Below are 18,157 nucleotides of genomic sequence, written 5' to 3' on the forward strand. Positions count from 1 at the left end.
CTTCCAAGACTAAATCAAGCAGCTATTTTTGGAAACTGATGACAGTTATCAGGGCAAGCAATGCAGCAGGTGTCAGTAGAGGCAGCTCTCTGGTGCTGATGTGTTGTGACTGTGGTCTTGAATCCCCCTTCCCTGACTCACACCCTCTTGTACTCACCCGCTTATTGGGACAGACTCACCTGTTAACTCTAGTTTGAAATCTAACAACTGGCAAGTAACGGATTTTGTTTGTCTTTACTTTGATTTGGACCATGTTTCCCTCTCAGTGCTCACCAAGCACTACAGTAAACGCCTGCACAGTCAGCCGTTCATACACGGTCCCAAACACAAGCACACTCTCTTAATAAAACACACAATCTCTTCTCACTCATCACAAACACACAATCTCTTCTCACTCATCACAAACACACAATCTCTTCTCACTCATCACAAACACACAATCTCTTCTCACTCATCACAAACACACATACTCAACTCGAAATATGAGCACAACCTCTGTACGAAGAGAAAAGCTGCTCCACATTTTTTAAATCACAGTCAGGCTTATAAGGGAGGGAGGGGGGGGGTCTCCTCTTTTTGGTGCTATGGGTGGGGCTTCACGCATGGTGTGCGTTGGGGGCTTAAAACCTAACCTTTTTTGTAAAGACGATAGTTGTTAATAGCAGATAAACTGTATCATAAGTTTAAAAAAAATGTAGAAATGTGCTTTGCTGTAAAATAGTGCATAATCATTAAGAGGTATTATGTTCTAAAAAGCCCAAAAATATAAGTATTATTCAAAAAAATGAAAACGTACAACATAAAAGAATATATATATATATTGACAAGAAGATAAATATACTAAAATCTTCGTACAATAATGACAAATGACATTATAAAAGAAATATGTGCAGTATCTCAGTGGAATACATATCGTTTTTAAAATGGCAGCATTGTACAGTTAAGTACAGTATAACAAAATACCAAGTAATTAGAGTAGAGAAGTGAAGTGTTTCTTTAGGTAGTAGCAACTAAATAAGTATGCTGTAAAACCACTATACTAGTCTAGTATTGTACAGTGTTTCCAACTTTTCAAAACAACTACAATTTGTTTAATTTTAAGTTTATTAAAACCTCAATATCCAAAACTCATGATGCATTAAATAAGTACCTCTGCCTTTTTTTGAGGTTGAGGTTTACAGATTTCCAGCTAATGTCCCGTGACAGAAGCATGATGTAGCAGCAGGTTAACCTGCTGTTGAAAGCAGGGTATGCATGCTGTGTGACTCAAACGACTGCTGTTGCATCCTCGTAAGAATGTGTGAAATGTGTGGTATGCCATTGGAAGGAATGTTCACTGCCTTTGGAAGAGCTGGAATAACTGTGTCCATCACTAATACTCAACGTGATCCATTGGAAGAGAATGTGTGTGTATGTGTTTGTGTGTTCAGGTATCCCTATTTTTGCGATAAGAGATTTCATATTTTAGATTTGTCTTTTTTATTATTAAAATTGCCACTAGTGCAGCAAGAACAAATATTTGTATAATTTAAAATTAGGTTTATTCAGGACCGTGATGAGAATCGTCTAACATTTTATATCGTAGTGCCAAATTTGACGACCACACCATTAGAACAGGCTTGATGAGATACAGTCTGTAATGTGTATAAATTCTATTCATATCGTTGTCAATTAAAACCAGAAAGCTTAAACCCTAGATATCTTGCTAGGGCTGCACAAATAATTTAAATGTCATTTAAATTGCATTATGGACTACCAATATCCAAATTGCTGTAAGCTAAATCTTTGGTAAAAGCTAAATAACTGAAAAATATCTAAAATAAGTATTGTGAAGCTGTAGAGAATTCCTGGCCTACAAACGGTTTTCTAGAGACTTACAGTACAGTAATCTATATTACATACAGATCCCTATTTAATACAATTTTCATTGATTATGTTACTGATGTTTCAAAAGTGTTCATTTCCTCTAATATCACAAATCATATCGCAATTACAATATCGTTAAAAAAGTTACTGGCAATTTGTAAATGTTTCCAAATCGAGCAGCAAATATATCCTTTCATAATTCATCAGCTCTATCTTCATTGGGAACGTCTCTCTGTGCAGTCCATGGATGGCCATTTCTAGAATTAAATTGTGAGGTTGTATGCGTGTTTGTGTGCGAGTGAGTGCGGGGGGCAGTGCAGTCCCGGTTGGCAGGGTTACAGCGGTGTCCCTCTTGCTCTGCTCCACAGGATAAGGAGATGGAGAAACAGAGACTTCTGTATCAGCAGTCCCGTCTGCACAACCGCGGGGCCGCAGAGATGGTTCTGCAGATGATCAGTGCCTGTAAAGGTAAATGGGGCTAGAATCTGATCAAAAATGTCTTATTTGAGCTGTGTAACTATTACATGAGGAAGCCCTGATCTGCCTTGAGATTCTGGTGATATAGTAGTTACGGTAACATTCAACACAGACAATTGAAAGCTAGGATGATGGTGTCAACTTCAGATACTAAACAACAAATTATGTTGTGGTCTTATCTAGGCTCTAGGAGTGTTATTATTACATTGCGGAAATCCGTCGAGACATCATTCTCCCAGTTTATGTTCTTATGTCGTAAAATCCCATCAAAGAGCAATATGACGCAGTCCTGTACAAACATTTTGGTTTCCATGTTGTTGCGCCTAACTGATGTCTTGTCTTACTTCAGGCGAACCTGGAGCCATGGTTTCTTCTACTCTTAAAATGGGAATCTCCATCCTCAACGGAGGCAATTGTGATGTACAGCAGGTACATGGACCTGACATAAATCTAAGACAATCATATTTCAATTAGAAACTGTAACAAAGAGGTTTTTGTTCACTACTCACCATATTAAGATTTGATGTTCTATGTTTCTGTGTGTGTGTGCAGCGGATGTTGGACTATCTGAAGGATAAAAAGGAAGTGGGATTCTTCCTTAGCGTTCAGGCTCTCATGCAGACCTGCAGGTCTGTAACGCATTTCTGTTGTTAACCTTTCTTTTTTTGACAATGGAAGTTATACTTCACTCACAGCATATGGTCCCTAGAAAAGACTGCTCATTAACAATTTTATAATAGTGTCAAAAAGTCCCGTACCTTTGTCTGAGCAGTGTCAGTCACCTCCAGTGTCCAAGATGCGATCCTGTTCGTGACTCCAAAATGCGGTGTCCCCTAAAGCTTGATAAGTTAATCGAAGCTTATATGTATGATAAACTGAGCCTGGAATATAAGAATACATATTGACTGTATTAGCTATACTTATCTTTGAGAAGGGCTCATTGTAAGTAAAGTTTGTAGGACTTTATATTGTTTAACTGACTGAATATTTCATTTTGACAGCGTTTTGGACTTGAATGCTTTTGAGAGGCAGAACAAGGCTGAGGGCCTTGGGATGGTTTCAGAGGAAGGCACTAGTGAGTATTTTCAACAGCTTCTTAGCGTCAAACACTATCTGAACACTTGTCATACAAACTCCTACATTTACACACAAACACAGCACATTCCTTTTGTCATACTTCATTGTCCTTTGTTTTGTGATATAATCGGACATGTTTCAACTTCCAGTGTGAAGTCTATTCTTGTGTGTATCTGAGTGTGTGTTTGTGGATGCCTAGTTGCAGGTTTATTTTCACATGAGCGTGTCCAAGTTTGAGCATTTTGAGTATTGATGTATGAAAATGTTTATCATCCACTGACAGCAACATGAGATTTCTGGACTCACTGTGTCTCTTTGTCTTTCTCTCCCCCACATCTCGTTCATTTTGCCCATTTTCACCCTTTACACTCATGTTTTTCCCACCGGTTCTCAGATAAGAAGCTAGAACGTGGTAAATGGTCTCATATATTTACTTTCTATCTTTTCCTCTCTCTGTCCCTTTTAGCTGTCAATCACCTGACTAGCTTTTCCTTGCTGTGACCTTAATATGCATTTCATTTCACACCCAAGAGCCCAGTGAAAGCAAATGTTACAGTCACTTATCATGGTGCTGCTGCGCTGTGTCGCTAACTTTTTCCTCTTGAAGTGACTGTAAGGTTTGTTTTCTCACCTTGAGTGTTTTCTCGCAGATCTACTGTAACTCTGACACTGTCGTTTGACGGATTGGAAAGGAAAAGCAGTAACCTCATTCTTCCTCTCCAACTCCTAAAATAACATATAGAGCACTACACTGACCTTGTGTCCTAGAAACTCTGAAATGAATTGCAACAGCAATAAGGAATGTTTCTCTTACTTGCATCTATCAAATGTAGTTGGTTCTACCAAGTTTGGCCAACACAGCTAGACCATCTGTGTAAAGCTACCCCAGAAAAATCCTACAATTCCCAAAAATGTCTATTTTAATTTAAGCCTGCTTTACCACTGATAGTTAGGGCTCTCTTCCCCTATCATTTGTCTCATCAATTATCATACACACAGATAAGCTTCAGATAAGATGGTTATAGTTGGGAAAATACTGTCAGGTTAACAGAGTAAAATGCAGGGTGAATTGCTACACAGAACAGAACATTCCAGCAAATTCTACACATTTAAATATCATGTTCGTAGTACAATACTCTCTGCACATGGTAGTGAAAACTGTTTAAGAATAATGCAATTACAATGAGTTAATGCTGAATCATGTACCCTGTAATTATGTATTTTGTTCTCCAACTCTGTGTGTGATCACAGCTCTTTGCTTGCTCCAGATACAGGATTCTTTTTGTTTATTGTTAAAAGAAAATATACAATTTTACAGCTTTGCCACTTTTCGTTTTGTTTATTTTCTGTAATGATTCAAACTGAGAATGGCTGTGCATGTTTGTTCAGCTTTCAACCAGCCAGTTTATGACATTGTAGCTAATATAAATAGATCTTAAAAAACAGGCACATTTTATTTACCATCGCAGCAGACTGCAGAAACCCCACAATAAACAAAAAGTATAAGAAACTGCGGGGAGAGCTACGAAGGAGGGAACCCTCACCCAGGATGGACAGACTTGCCTTCAATGTCATGTATATTCACATTATGTAGCATCGGCCCTTTGGCAATTTGCCATTTCCGCTTTTGTCTTAGTTCTTCCGGTTTAGCACTAGCAGCATTGTAAACAATGATTTGTATTCGATATAAATCACAGCTATTTCAAATTGACTGGCAGGAGGACATAGAAATGGCCCAAAATAATTGGATGAGGATGTTTTCAATAACTCTGTAGTGTCCCGTGGTGTTGATGAACCCTGCTATGAGGAACCTACAAGAAGTACCAAAACAGCCGGTCGGACTGCTTACTTAGGCTCATGTCGACATTTTATAATAACTCTCACTGCCAGAAGGGTAGACAAAGGTCCACAGTGTTGACATTTGTAATTAAAAAAAGCTAACTTAGAGACCAGCATCAATTAACCTGTCAGTGTGCTTTTCACTAGCTAACTATACCTATTTAACTGGCCAACTTTAGCTATTCAGCCTAGAGAATGTTAGCTATTTAGCTAGCGAATGTGATATATCTATCTATCTGTCTATAAATAAAGTTAGCTAACATTCCCTATCTATCTACCTAGTTAGCTAGCTAACATTCCCTATCTATCTACCTAGTTAGCTAGCTTACCTTAGCTAGCTAACTAACAAGCTAGCTAGAGAATGTTTGCTATCTAGCTAGTTATCACCAATTATTATTTAACACCCTATGGTTAGACTTGCCGTGTGGACTTGTCTCTACCCTCAGGCAGTAAAAAAATATATAAAACATTGTTGGTGTGGTTTTTAAGCTGACCAAGCATTCTCATACAGCCAGCAGCTCCTCAGAGCGCCAAACATCACTGTACATGTTCACATTTAATTAATCACATATTGGAAATAGAAATAGTTATTTTCTCGCCTAAAGGCCAATAGCAGCATAAGGGGCAGCGCTTGTTTCCATTGTATTCATTGACTGGAGGATCTATCCAGAGTGTCACCTTTGTTCATTTCATGAGCACTTCTGCTCAAATGTTACACAATCATTAATATCATTCTATGCAGTCCTTTAATATCTCACTTGAACATTGATCAATCTTGTGATCCTATATCTAAGAATACATTTTCAAAGATCACTACAGGAACTTCCCCTTATAGACACTGACTATCTGTGTAACAATTTGGCACATTGACCACACATGTTTAAGTTTTATTTTAGGTCCCAATTATTTCCCAACATCCGTGCTTTGACAAAGCTTCTTGGAGTTTGCAGTAGATCTGTCCTGCATGTGCCTTCACATTTCTTCTGTGTTCACTGTTTTCATCTGTATGTTTTTCCTCAGTTGTGTTTTCTTTTATATATAGGCTACATATATATATATATATTTAAATGTGTATTCCATGGTTTCCTGTCTTCATATATCTGTATTTTTTATGTCCATTTCAATGTGACGTGACCCGTGGTTGGACCTGTTGTCCATTTGAGTTTTGTTGAAATATGTTTTCTGTAATAAAGTGGTGCTAGAGAGAGGTACAGTTTAGGGGAGGGAAGCAGAGTGAAGCCTCAGCCGCCCTCTCCTGCTGACAAATGGACGGGGACTCAGGTCTTAGTGGTGTTCACTAACATATTCTAATGAAAGCAGGGGAGTAATATGAAGTGATACTTACCATTTTTACTCTTTTTTTTGTTAATAATTAAATAACTAATTTAATGCCTTTTCTAATCTGAATAAGTTGTATTCTGTTTTAGCAAGTCATTTGGTTTCAGATTTAGATTTATTTTACCTAAAAAAGTTCCCAGTAAAGTTATTTTTATTTATTTTTAAATATTCCTTAAGAAGTTGACTTGTCTATGAAACTGCTAAAATAATTTTGCCTTATAGGCACAATTATTAAGCCTGTTGTGATGGATAAAAATGACTTGTTAAGATGGAGACATTTACCAGTGTATTGTTTTATTGAGAGAACGTTATTGCCACTTTTATTATAAAATATTTGTTATTGACTTTTTATGTATATAACTGTCATATCACTGCGCTCATATATGATGTATGTACACAGTGATGCAGACACATTGTTAAGGCTGTATGATCAAATACACTGGTATTTCCTTTAATCACCTAATAACTTGTGCCGTTTTCTGTTTACAACTGTGTATTTTAACCGAATAACACAGTCCATGAGCAGTTTCATCTTTCCTTTCAACAATATTGTAATGCATTTCCTGTGTTCCTATATCCAGATGAGAAAGTGATGGCTGACGATGAATTTACGTGTGATATCTTCCGCTTCCTGCAGCTTTTATGTGAAGGCCACAATAACGGTGAGTGACTACCAAACACTGGGGGTGAATGGTAAATGGACTGCACTTATACTGTATAGCGCTTTTCCAGTCTTTTCAACCATACACAGGTAATATACATACGTACAGTATATGCATATACAGGTTAGCATTCACCCATTCACAAACACTCATACAGAGGAAGAGGCTGCCACATAAGGTACCACCTGCTCAGGAAGACCCTAACCCTAGCCCTAACACGCAGACACATGCAAACATTGTTGGACATTGGTAGCAATTTGGTGCAAGGACACTTCAACCTATTGATTGCAGGGGCTTTGGATCGGACCACCAACCCTCCTATTGGAGGACGACTGCCTACCTCCTGTGAAAAGTGCTCACTCATATAACTGTACTGTAAATGATGCTAGTCCAATTTTGGAAAAACCTCTTTTGAAGTGCTTCATGTTTCTGTTTTTCAGATTTCCAGAACTATTTGAGAACTCAGACAGGCAGCACCACTACCATCAACATCATCATCTGCACTGTGGACTACCTGCTGCGACTACAGGTCACTGATAGGAACTCTGACATCACTCCTACTGACTCCTTTTTTAGCTTATTATTGTCAAACGTTAATTACATTGGCCTACAAATATTTCATATTTTTCAATTGCCGACTGGTGTAGACACTAACTTCAAACACAAGAAAGGCAACGACATCAGTAACGGTGATCGGGCCATTCTTCAAGTACAGATTTCATATTTGACTTTATTTGTTTTATAATGCTCCTCTGTTTTTGCCCAGAGCTTCTTTTTTTAGGTCAGTAAGGGCATTAACATAGTTATTTATAAAAAAAAAAAAAAGTGCTTAAGTGGCTCTTACATACTGTATCCCTTAACTTCATGCACTGAAAATGTATTTTAGAAACCAATTTGATAGATTAAATTCAACGTAACACCTTGTGTTCCTCCTCCCTGTATACAGGAGTCCATCAGTGACTTTTACTGGTACTACTCAGGGAAAGACATCATTGATGAGCCTGGTAAGAGGAATTTCTCCAAAGCAATGACTGTGGCCAAACAGGTCTTCAACAGCTTGACTGAGTACATCCAGGTAAGAATGAACAATAGATTATTTTAATGTTGAATGTTTGAATGTTAATACAAAACATGATTTAAAGGGGGTTCCAGGGGTTAAATTAGCAGTTTGTCACTGCAATGCTAACACCCAATTGTTGTAGGATGGAGCCTGAATACAACATGTTTAGCATGTTCCTCAAATTATGGCGGAAATTTGCCTTTCGATATTGCAAAAGAAAAAGGTTTAAATATAGCAAGTACAATCATAAGGGCTGATGGAGATATACTCAATGGGACATCTCAATAAACTATCCGAAGCTTAAGAATGTGGGCCCAAACACGAAATGGTACGTTTTTTAAATATAAATTACTAACACTTCTAGAATTGGAGAGAGTTTGTGTATTTTACAGAAACATTTACAAGCTAAAAGAAAACTAACACTAGCCAAATACCCTTAAAACCAACCAAATCTAATGCTAACTAATAAATGGTCCCACCTTTGGTTTGAATAGGTAAAATAAACAAAGGAAATTGATAACAAGGATAATTATATATATAATAATAATGGTACAAACTAAATGCAGTAATCTCCAGTCATTTTATGTATTCTAGCTTTGACTTTTTGTGCTCAACGACTGCTGCCTTAAGCTCTTTTTAAAGACACAGATAAAGGTATTTTTATGGTGTCATCAATCTAATTCCATAACCTAGGACCTCTGCAAACCATACTGAAGCTGGTACTCTCTTACCCTTTATAAGATGCTTTTTTTTAGTCCTATGCAAGGGGAAACAAGTTGGGATAAGTTCATAATATAAGTATTAAAACCTACTTTCATAATCAAGTCATACTAACAAGCCATCTGACAAACCAAAACAAGACAACCTAAAATATAAGCTTTTTTTTCTGAAACATTGACTTTGAAACACAAGACAATGTTAAAATATATGTCCAAACATGATGACAGCACTGGAATATCCTCTCCATTTCCAGGGCCCCTGCACTGGGAACCAGCAGTCCCTGGCTCACAGCAGGCTGTGGGACGCGGTGGTGGGCTTCCTGCACGTCTTTGCTCACATGATGATGAAACTCGCTCAGGTAAGAAACAGCCAAGACATAACCTCATTTTTTAGCCCTTTTTTACCTGGCCATTCTATTTGTTGTATAGGCTATGAATAATTTCTGTAGAGAATCCAGTTCTATTCAGATTTCAAATTATCCAAATAATGTGTTGTATTACAGTTAAACATAAGATGAATTCAAAGCAATTTTCAAATATAAATGTATACATTTTATCCTCTAGTCCAATTTGAGTATACTAATTTTGTGAACTGTCTCTCTCATGGTTCCTGCAAAGTAAAGTATGTATTTATTTGATTATTCTTTTGTTTAATTAATAGATTTGTATATCTTAACCAGCTTTCCCCCCTTCTTTCCTTTGACAGATTGTTTCTGCCGCTTTACTTTTTTTGTTAAAGCAAGATAACCTCAGATTACTGTAGGTAACAATTTACTAAGTCAACACAGCATTAAGTGTTTGGATGGAATACGGTCCAAATGATACGATATTAAGTACAAATATTCTTTAACATGTATTTGTGATGGTATTTTATTAATTTCCAAGTGGTCAAAGTAACACCCTATGGTTAGCTTCCTTTTTAACATCACACTTGGAGACAGCCGTATTTTTGATGAAGTTCCACTTTAATACAACCAAAATGTGCATACATTATATTACAGATATTCCAAATGTATCCATGAATGTAGATTTTTTTTAATGCTGTTTTTAGGTAGCCATGTTGTACAGATAGTACAACAACATGAATTCAAGTTAAGTTGGCAGAAACAATTTGTGGAAAAAACTCAAGATCCTTTCTTTCTCTTTCATTTTCTTCCTGGTTCTGTACGTTCTTTGAGTTCCAGAAAAGCGCTATATAAATATAATTTATTATCATTATTATTATTATTATTATTATTATTATTATTATTATAATACAGTAAATCCTCCTCACCTGATTTAAATATATTTCGGTTTTCTAATACTGACCAGTGATTAGGTTTGATGAGCTTTGCTTTAACCTGTGTGTCTCTGCAGTCTATAACCTGTCTGACCTAACAAGGAGTTGCCGTGGTTACTAATTCTAATTCTAATATTCTGTTGATTGCTACTGATTCCCCTGTTTAAAATCAGTGTGTGCATGAATTTGAATTTTTAAATGTGGAATATCTTTCAAATGTTGAAACAACAAAATACTTTTAGATGTGCGCTGAAAAGATGCTGAATGTTCTTTTTGGATATTAAAGCAGATCAGTGCCAGTTCATCAGGATTCAGGTTGTTTGAAAGACTGTTTATTTATATTAAATGATCAGAATAACATTTACATTAAATCTGTAAATGACCTCCAGGTTTAGACAAATACCAAAGTAAATCAAACATTTTGATAGTAACATTTCTATTGTCATGTTTCACCTTATATATACAGTCTATGTGTGTAACCCTGTTAGATGCTCCCTGATTCTGGACAACGCAACAACGTAAGAATCATCACCATCTCATTTAGAGGACCATCATGCTTTACTTTTCAAAGCGCTTCATGTGACTAGTTATTACTCAACAAAATACAGAAATCATTCACAATTTCTTCTGTTTATTCCCTATACAGCCTTTCATGTTTTTCTTTAGCGTTTAACAGTATTATTTCTTTTTTTGTTAAGTTCTCTAAAGAGCCATCAAGTCAGTTGGACAGGGAGAACACGAGGAACATGTGTAACTCGGACACTTGGGTGTAGTGACAGTTTGAACACATTTTGACTATTCAAAGTGATGATACCATACTAAACTGATAAATAAAGTATGAGTAGCTGCTTTCTGGGTCTAGATTTGAGTATATTTACTGTAGAGGTGTTTTCAAACAAATACCAGCTTTCTACATACAAAAGATCGATGATTGATTATTCCTTGATGACTTATACGATTTGTTTTTAAAGAGTCTTAATACCATGCTTTGCTTCTTTTAATTTAGCTGTATTTGGCTGTTTAATATATGTAGTTGCTTTGTGTTGTGTGGCTGATGCTTGCAAATCCTTACACCCTTTTCCTGTAGACTTCCACCAGCCTTACAACCACTATAAAATCAAAAATATGTATGGCTTGTGTTATCTGCTGGTGCAGGTCTTCAGGAATGCTACGATCAGCGTCTATATGTTTACGTGTTCCCTGCTTTCTTGCTGAGGCCACTTTTTCAGATAAATGGGATTCTGTCTCGCAGAGGCATTTTCTCCCCTCCTCTCATACCTGACGGTGTTTGTCTTGTCTTGCTGACCACACACGCAAGTGTACTATTTGTGATGCTAAAAATGCATATTCTTTATTTGTGAAATGCAAACCCAGGATCACTTTTGGAGTAGAGCACACTCAGAGGTAGCATCTCTTACCGTTTTACTCTCTCATCTCATTAGAAAGCACAAATCCTCTCAAAATGAGCTGTGATATACCAGTCAGTAGTCAGTACATATTCTAAAAACCATACTTCTCTACTGTTTGTGCTTTGCTGTGTGTTTTGGCTTTGGTTCAGGACTCCAGTCAGATTGGTCTGTTGAAGGAGCTGTTGGATCTGCAGAAGGAAATGGTGGTGATGCTTCTGTCTCTACTTGAAGGTATGATGTCTGTCCCTGGGTTGTTATGTCCTTTCCTTCCTGTTGCAAACTCTCATCTAATTTCTTCAAACTGTGTTCTGCTCTTAGGCAATATTGTGAACGGCACCATTGCCAGGCAAATGGTCGACATGCTGGTGGAGTCCTCCAGCAACGTGGAGATGATCCTCAAGTTCTTCGACATGTTCCTCAAGCTCAAAGACATCGTGGCATCAGATGCCTTCCGGGACTACGTCACCGACCCCCGTGGGCTTATCTCCAAAAAAGACTTCTCCAAGGCCATGGACAGCCAGAAGCAATACTCTCCCTCAGAAATCCAGTTCCTCCTCTCTTGCTCAGAAGCTGATGAGAATGAGATGATCAACTTTGAGGAGTTTGCCGATCGTTTCCAGGAGCCAGCCAAGGACATCGGCTTCAATATCGCCGTTCTGCTCACCAACCTGTCGGAGCACGTGCCCCACGACACTCGCCTTCAGAACTTCCTGGAGCAGGCAGAGAGCGTGCTCAAGTACTTCCGCCCGTTCCTCGGCCGCATCGAGATCATGGGAGCCAGCAAGAAGATTGAGCGCATTTACTTTGAGATCAGCGAGGCTAATCGCGACCAGTGGGAAATGCCACAAGTTCGAGAGTCCAAGCGGCAGTTCATCTTTGATGTGGTCAATGAGGGCCAAGAGAGTGAGAAAATGGAGATGTTTGTGAACTTCTGCGAGGACACCATCTTTGAGATGAACATTGCGGCGTCTATCTCTGAGCCTGAGGGAGACGATGCAGAAGAAGAAGACGATGAGGAAGGAGAGGAAGGCGGGGGAGAACAAGCAGAGGCTGTAGAAGGAGAGGAAGGCAATGGAGATGAAGACCCTCCAGAGGCAGCTTCGGCCTTCGCAGAGTTTCTGAAGAGCGTGGGGGACTTCTTCAACATGTTCACATTCCGTAACCTGCGACGTCGCTACCGCAAACTTAGAAAGATGACTGTGAAGGAGATGGTGATCGGCCTGGTTACGTTTATCTACACTATTCTGATGGGTATCCTGATGTTTGTCTACGGTGTATGTAAGGGCTTCTTCACAATCACATGGAAGGTGCTGTTCGGTGGAGGCCTAGTGGAGGGCGCCAAGAAGATAACGGTAACGGAGATATTAGCCAGTATGCCAGATCCCACGCAGGACGAAGTTCACGGCGACCTGCCACCTGAACCAGGGGCTAGAGAGGACCAAGACGCAGACGGTGGGTCAGACCTCTTAGATGGTGGGGGAGAAGGGGAGGAAGAGGAGGATAGCGAGGAGAGGGAAGGTGGACGTCTGCCCGGTTTCAATACTCCAGGGGGACTCGGGGACTTTGGTGAGACGACGGCTGAAGAGCCTCCGACACCAGAGGGCACACCGCTGCTGAAGAGAAAACTGGTGAGGGGTTCTGTGTAATCATATATAAAAGTGTATGCTCTTCATTGAAGTGTTTATTAACTGCAATGCCATTATGTAACAGTTGGAATCCGCAGTGGGAGAACCAGGAGAGGAAGAGCAACCTGCTCAACCTGCTCAACCCGAAGAAGTGGCTCCTCCAGAGACTGAGAAAGCAGAGTGAGTTGTCAACATCGAAAATGATCAGCTTCTGCTAGAGAAAACTTCCCCTCAGGCCAATATTGTATTCTAAATGGACTGCATCCATAATAGCGCTGTAGGGCCCCTCAGAGCACTTTAACAAGTCAGCTTTCACCCATTCACATCCATTCAAACAGAGTCAGAGCTGGCCAGCTAACCAATCAGAGCAGTGTGGGCATCACAGGCAGTATGAGAAAAACAAAGACCTTTTTTGAACATTAAAGCATGGTGGAGACATGTCACAGTTGTCACAAAATACAGTTATGAACCTGAAAATGAACATACTATGTCCTCTTTAAAAAGAAACATCACACATGTTCTCTCCTCACGTGTCTTCTCCAGCACCGAGAATGGCGAGAAGACAGAGAAAGCAGAGCCTGAACCTGAGGTAAAGGAGGAGGAGCCCGAGGTGATAGAAGAGAAGAAAGAAAAGGCCAAGGCGAAGAAGGAAAAGAAACCCGCGGAGGAGGGCTTTGAGCTGTGGAATGAGCTGGAGGTCCAGAGAGTCAAATTCATGGTGAGCAGCTGTCTATCACAGTACATCATTTATGTTGTGAGTGCTGCCACACTGACATGTGCAGGTAACATACTGGTATTTTAAGTTTACTCTTGAAAGCCTGATATGGTTTATTTTGAGGTATATTTGTACTTGACTGTCCATCCATCTTCTCCCGCTTATCCGTGGTCGGGTCGCGGAGGTAGCAGTTCCAGCAGAGAGCCCCAAACGTTCCTTTCCCTGGCCACATCAACCAGCTCTGACTGGGGGATCCCAAGGCGCTCCCAGGCCAGCGAAGAGATATAATCCCTCCACCTGGTCCTAGGTCTACCCCTCGGTCTCTTCCCAGCTGGACGTGCCTGGAACACCTCCATAGGGAGGCGCCCAGGTGGCATCCTTACTAGGTGCCCGAACCACCTCAACTGGCTCCTTTCGATGCGAAGGAGGAGCGGTTCAACTCCGAGTCCCTCCCGGATGACTGAACTTCTCACCTTATCCCTAAGGGAGACGCCAGCCACCCTGTGGAGAAAACCCATCTCGGCCGCTTGTATCCGCGATCTCGTTCTTTCGGTCATGACCCATCCTTCATGACTATAGGTGAGGGTAGGAACGAAAATGGCCCGGTAGACAGAGAGCTTTGCCTTCTGGCTCAGCTCCATTTTCGTCACAACGGTGCTGTAAAGCGACTGCAGTACCGCTCCCGCTGCTCCGATTCTCCGGCCCATCTCACGCTCCATTGTTCCCTCACTCAAGAACAAGACCCTGAGATACTTGAACTCCTTCACTTGGGGTAAGGCCTCATTCCCTACTTGGAGTGGACAGTCCATCGGTTTCCTGCTGAGAACCATGGCCTCAGATTTGGAGGTGCTGATCCTCATCCCAGCCGCTTCACACTCGGTTGCGAACCGATCCAGTGAGTGCTGAAGGTCGCAGACCGATGAAGCCATTAGAACCACATCATCTGCAAAAAGCAGTGGTGCAATCCTTAGTCCACCGAACTGCAGACCCCCTCCCCCCGACTACGCCTCGAAATCCTGGCGGAGGCCAACCCTCACCGGAAATGGGTCCGACTTACTGCCGAGGACCCGGACACAGCTCTCGCTTTGGGAGTACAGAGATTAGATGGCCCTGAGTAGAGACCCCCTCACCCCATACTCCTGCAGCACCTCCCACAGTAACTCCCTGGGAACCCGGTCATACGCCTTCTACAAATCTACAAAACACATGTAGACCGGATAAGCGTACTCCAAGGCCCCCTCCAGGATCCTTGCAAGAGTAAAAAGCTGATCCGTCGTTCAACGACCAGGACGGAATCCGCATTGTTCCTCCTCAATCTGAGGTTCGACAATCGGCCTGACCCTCCTTTCGAGTACCTTAGAGTAATCTTTCCCAGGGAGGCTGAGTAGTGTGATGCCTCTATAATTGGCACACACCCTCTGATCCCCCTTTTTGAAAAGGGGAACCACCACCCGGGTCTGCCACTCCTTCAGTACTGTTTCCGACTTCCACGCAACATTGATGAGACGTGCCAACCATGACAGTCCCTCAACACCCAGAGCCTTCAGCATTTCTGGGCGGATCTCATCCACCCCCGGGGATTGGTGTTGATCCCCCGTCATACTCCAGCTCTGCCTCTACCATAGAGGGCGGAGTTGTCGGGTTCAGGAGTTGCTCAAAGTGTTCCTTCCAACGCCCTAACACTCCATCAGTTGAGGTCAACAGCGTCCCATCCTTACTGTACACAGCTTGGATGGTTCCCTGCTTCCCCCTCCTGAGGTGTCGGACAGTTTTCCAGAACAACTTTGGTGCCGCCCGAAAGTCCTTTTCCATGGCTTCTCTGAACTTCTCCCACACCCGCTGCTTTGCCTCGGCCACGGCTGAGGCTGCTGCCCTTCGGGGCTCCCCCGGGATAACATAACCCTGAAGGCCTCCTTCTTCAGTCGGACGGCTTCCCTGACCACCGGTGTCCACCAGGAGGTTTGAGGGTTACCGCCCCTTGAGGCACCTAAGACCTTGAGACCACAGTTCCGCGGCTTCGGCAATAGAGGCTTTGAACACCGTCCACTCTGATTCAATGTCCCCAGCCTCCACAGGGATGCCCGAAAAGCTCCGCCGGAGGTGTGAGTTGAAGGCCTCCTGAACTTGGGCCTCCTCCAGACGTTCCCAGTTCATCCGCACTACACGTTTGGGCTTACCAGGTCTGTCCAGAGGCTTCCCCCGCCACTCGACCCAACTCACCACCAGATGGTGATCAGTTGACAACTCCGCCCCTCTCTTTACCCGAGTGTCCAAAACATACGGCCTCAGGTCCGATGATACGATAACGAAATCGATCATGGACCTTCTGCCTAGGGTGCTCTGGCACCACGTACACTTATGAGCATCCTTATGTTCGAACATGGTGTTTGTTATGGCCAATCCATGACTAGCACAGAAGTCCAGTAACAAACCACCAAGAAGGCCGAATACTCTGAACTGCTGTTTGGTGCATAAGCACATACAACAGTCAGAGTTTTTCCCCCCATAACCCGCAGGCGTAGGGAGCCTCTCGTCCACTGGGGTAAACTCCAACAAAGAAGCACCCAACCGGGGGCTTGTGAGTATCCCCACACCCGCCCGGCGCCTCACACCTTGGACAACTAGACAAGAATAGAGTCCAACCCCTATCCAGAAGTAAGGTTCCAGAGCCGACGCTGTGCGTAGAGGTGAGCCCAACCAGATCCAACTGGTAACGCTCCACCTCCCGCACAAGCTCCGGCTCCTTCCCCCCCAGAGAGGTGATGTTCCACGTCCCCAAAGCCAGCTTCTGTCGCCCGGGTCTGGTCCGTCGAGACCCTCTGCTTTCACTGCCACCCTTCTGGCAGCGCACCCGACCCCATCGCTGTTTCCCGTAAGCGGAGGTGTTGCCCACGTTGCCTTTTCGGGCTGTGCCCGGCCGGGCTCCGTGGCAAGCCCGGCCACCAGACGCTCGCCGACAAGTCCTCCTTCTGGGCCTGGCTCCAAAAGGGGACCCCGGGCTTCCTCCGGGCCGGGTATCCTCACTTCTTGGTTTTTCTTTCATGAGGTCTTTGAAGCAATCTTAGTCTGGCCCCTTGCCTGAGACCAATTTGCCATGGGAGACCCTACCAGGAACACAAGGTTCCAGACAACAGAGCCCCCAGGTTAATCAGGGCACACAAACCTCTCCACCACGGTAAGGTGCTGGTTCTTCAGAGAGGTACTTGACTGTGTGATACCCAATTCACCATTATCATGCAACAATGTGACAGAAAAAGTTTAGCGCCCACAATTAATTTCCTAATGCAGTGTAATTTATAAGCTAAACCAAATGTTAATGCCTTGGAATCATGCAGTAAAATATTGTTTTTGTGCTGTGCCCCCCCTCCATCAGAACTACCTTTCTCGCAACTTCTACAACCTTCGCTTCCTGGTCCTGTTCATCTCCTTCGCTCTCAATTTCATCCTGCTCTTCTACAAGGTGTGTGCACGCTAAACTTACTTTAGACGACACATACTGAATTGACTCCTGCAAAGTATCTTGGTTTTTCTCCTGTTGGATGTTTTCACGTTTTTTTAGACAAAAAAAATGTTGAAGAATAAAATACTATATAAATCAGGCTCGCAATAAACATGAACAAACCCTTTTCTAAAAACCTTTAAAATATAGAAAGAACACATTTCAGAATATCTTTTAAATGTTTGTATTTCTAAATTCCATAAATGTTTTAAGACACTACAGGTTAATAGGGTTAACATGTTGAAATAAGTTACCACCAAGACATTTCCCTAGTTGATTTCTGCATTGTAAGTTTATTGAAATGTCATGTTTAAATATGCAAATCAGGAAAGATCTTATGCTAACTTTTGGCGGATATTGGAGAAACCTACTGACGTACAGAGACAAAGTTAGTAAAAACAATATCTCAATGTGTATTTTGACGTTCCAATAGTCTGAAGGACAGCAAAAATAGCCTACATTCTTTCAATTTGAACTCAACTTTGATGAAATTAGGTTTTAACCTGTTAAGCCCGGTGCCCCCGCCGGCACCGGCAACATCTTGCAAGAAACAGCGTCTGAGGGCTTCTTAACATTTAACAAACTATGAATG

The 18,157-nt window shown here is 41.7% G+C and overlaps 1 protein-coding gene across 4 annotated transcripts in view; it reads left to right on the forward strand.

Moving 5' to 3' along the window:
- ryr1b (ryanodine receptor 1b (skeletal)) overlaps nt 1–18,157 on the forward strand; it is a 114,359-nt gene that overhangs the window by 88,243 nt on the left and 7,959 nt on the right. For 3 of the 4 annotated variants that reach the window (XM_034115848.1, XM_034115849.1, XM_034115850.1), the window contains 13 exons: nt 2,235–2,334; nt 2,693–2,772; nt 2,896–2,972; nt 3,345–3,418; nt 7,179–7,259; nt 7,700–7,788; nt 8,206–8,334; nt 9,293–9,397; nt 11,876–11,957; nt 12,045–13,354; nt 13,437–13,531; nt 13,895–14,069; nt 17,440–17,526. In XM_034115848.1, coding sequence (XP_033971739.1) covers nt 2,235–2,334; nt 2,693–2,772; nt 2,896–2,972; nt 3,345–3,418; nt 7,179–7,259; nt 7,700–7,788; nt 8,206–8,334; nt 9,293–9,397; nt 11,876–11,957; nt 12,045–13,354; nt 13,437–13,531; nt 13,895–14,069; nt 17,440–17,526 — 2,484 coding nt within the window. Of the gene's footprint in view, nt 1–2,234; nt 2,335–2,692; nt 2,773–2,895; nt 2,973–3,344; nt 3,419–3,814; nt 3,833–7,178; nt 7,260–7,699; nt 7,789–8,205; nt 8,335–9,292; nt 9,398–10,805; nt 10,836–11,691; nt 11,722–11,875; nt 11,958–12,044; nt 13,355–13,436; nt 13,532–13,894; nt 14,070–17,439; nt 17,527–18,157 lie in introns of all 4 variants that reach the window. The other variant, XM_034115847.1, reaches the window with a different exon arrangement.

The sequence above is a fragment of the Trematomus bernacchii genome, unplaced genomic scaffold (genome assembly GCF_902827165.1).
Source record: "Trematomus bernacchii unplaced genomic scaffold, fTreBer1.1, whole genome shotgun sequence".
In the NCBI taxonomy this organism is placed as follows: Eukaryota; Metazoa; Chordata; class Actinopteri; order Perciformes; family Nototheniidae; genus Trematomus; species Trematomus bernacchii.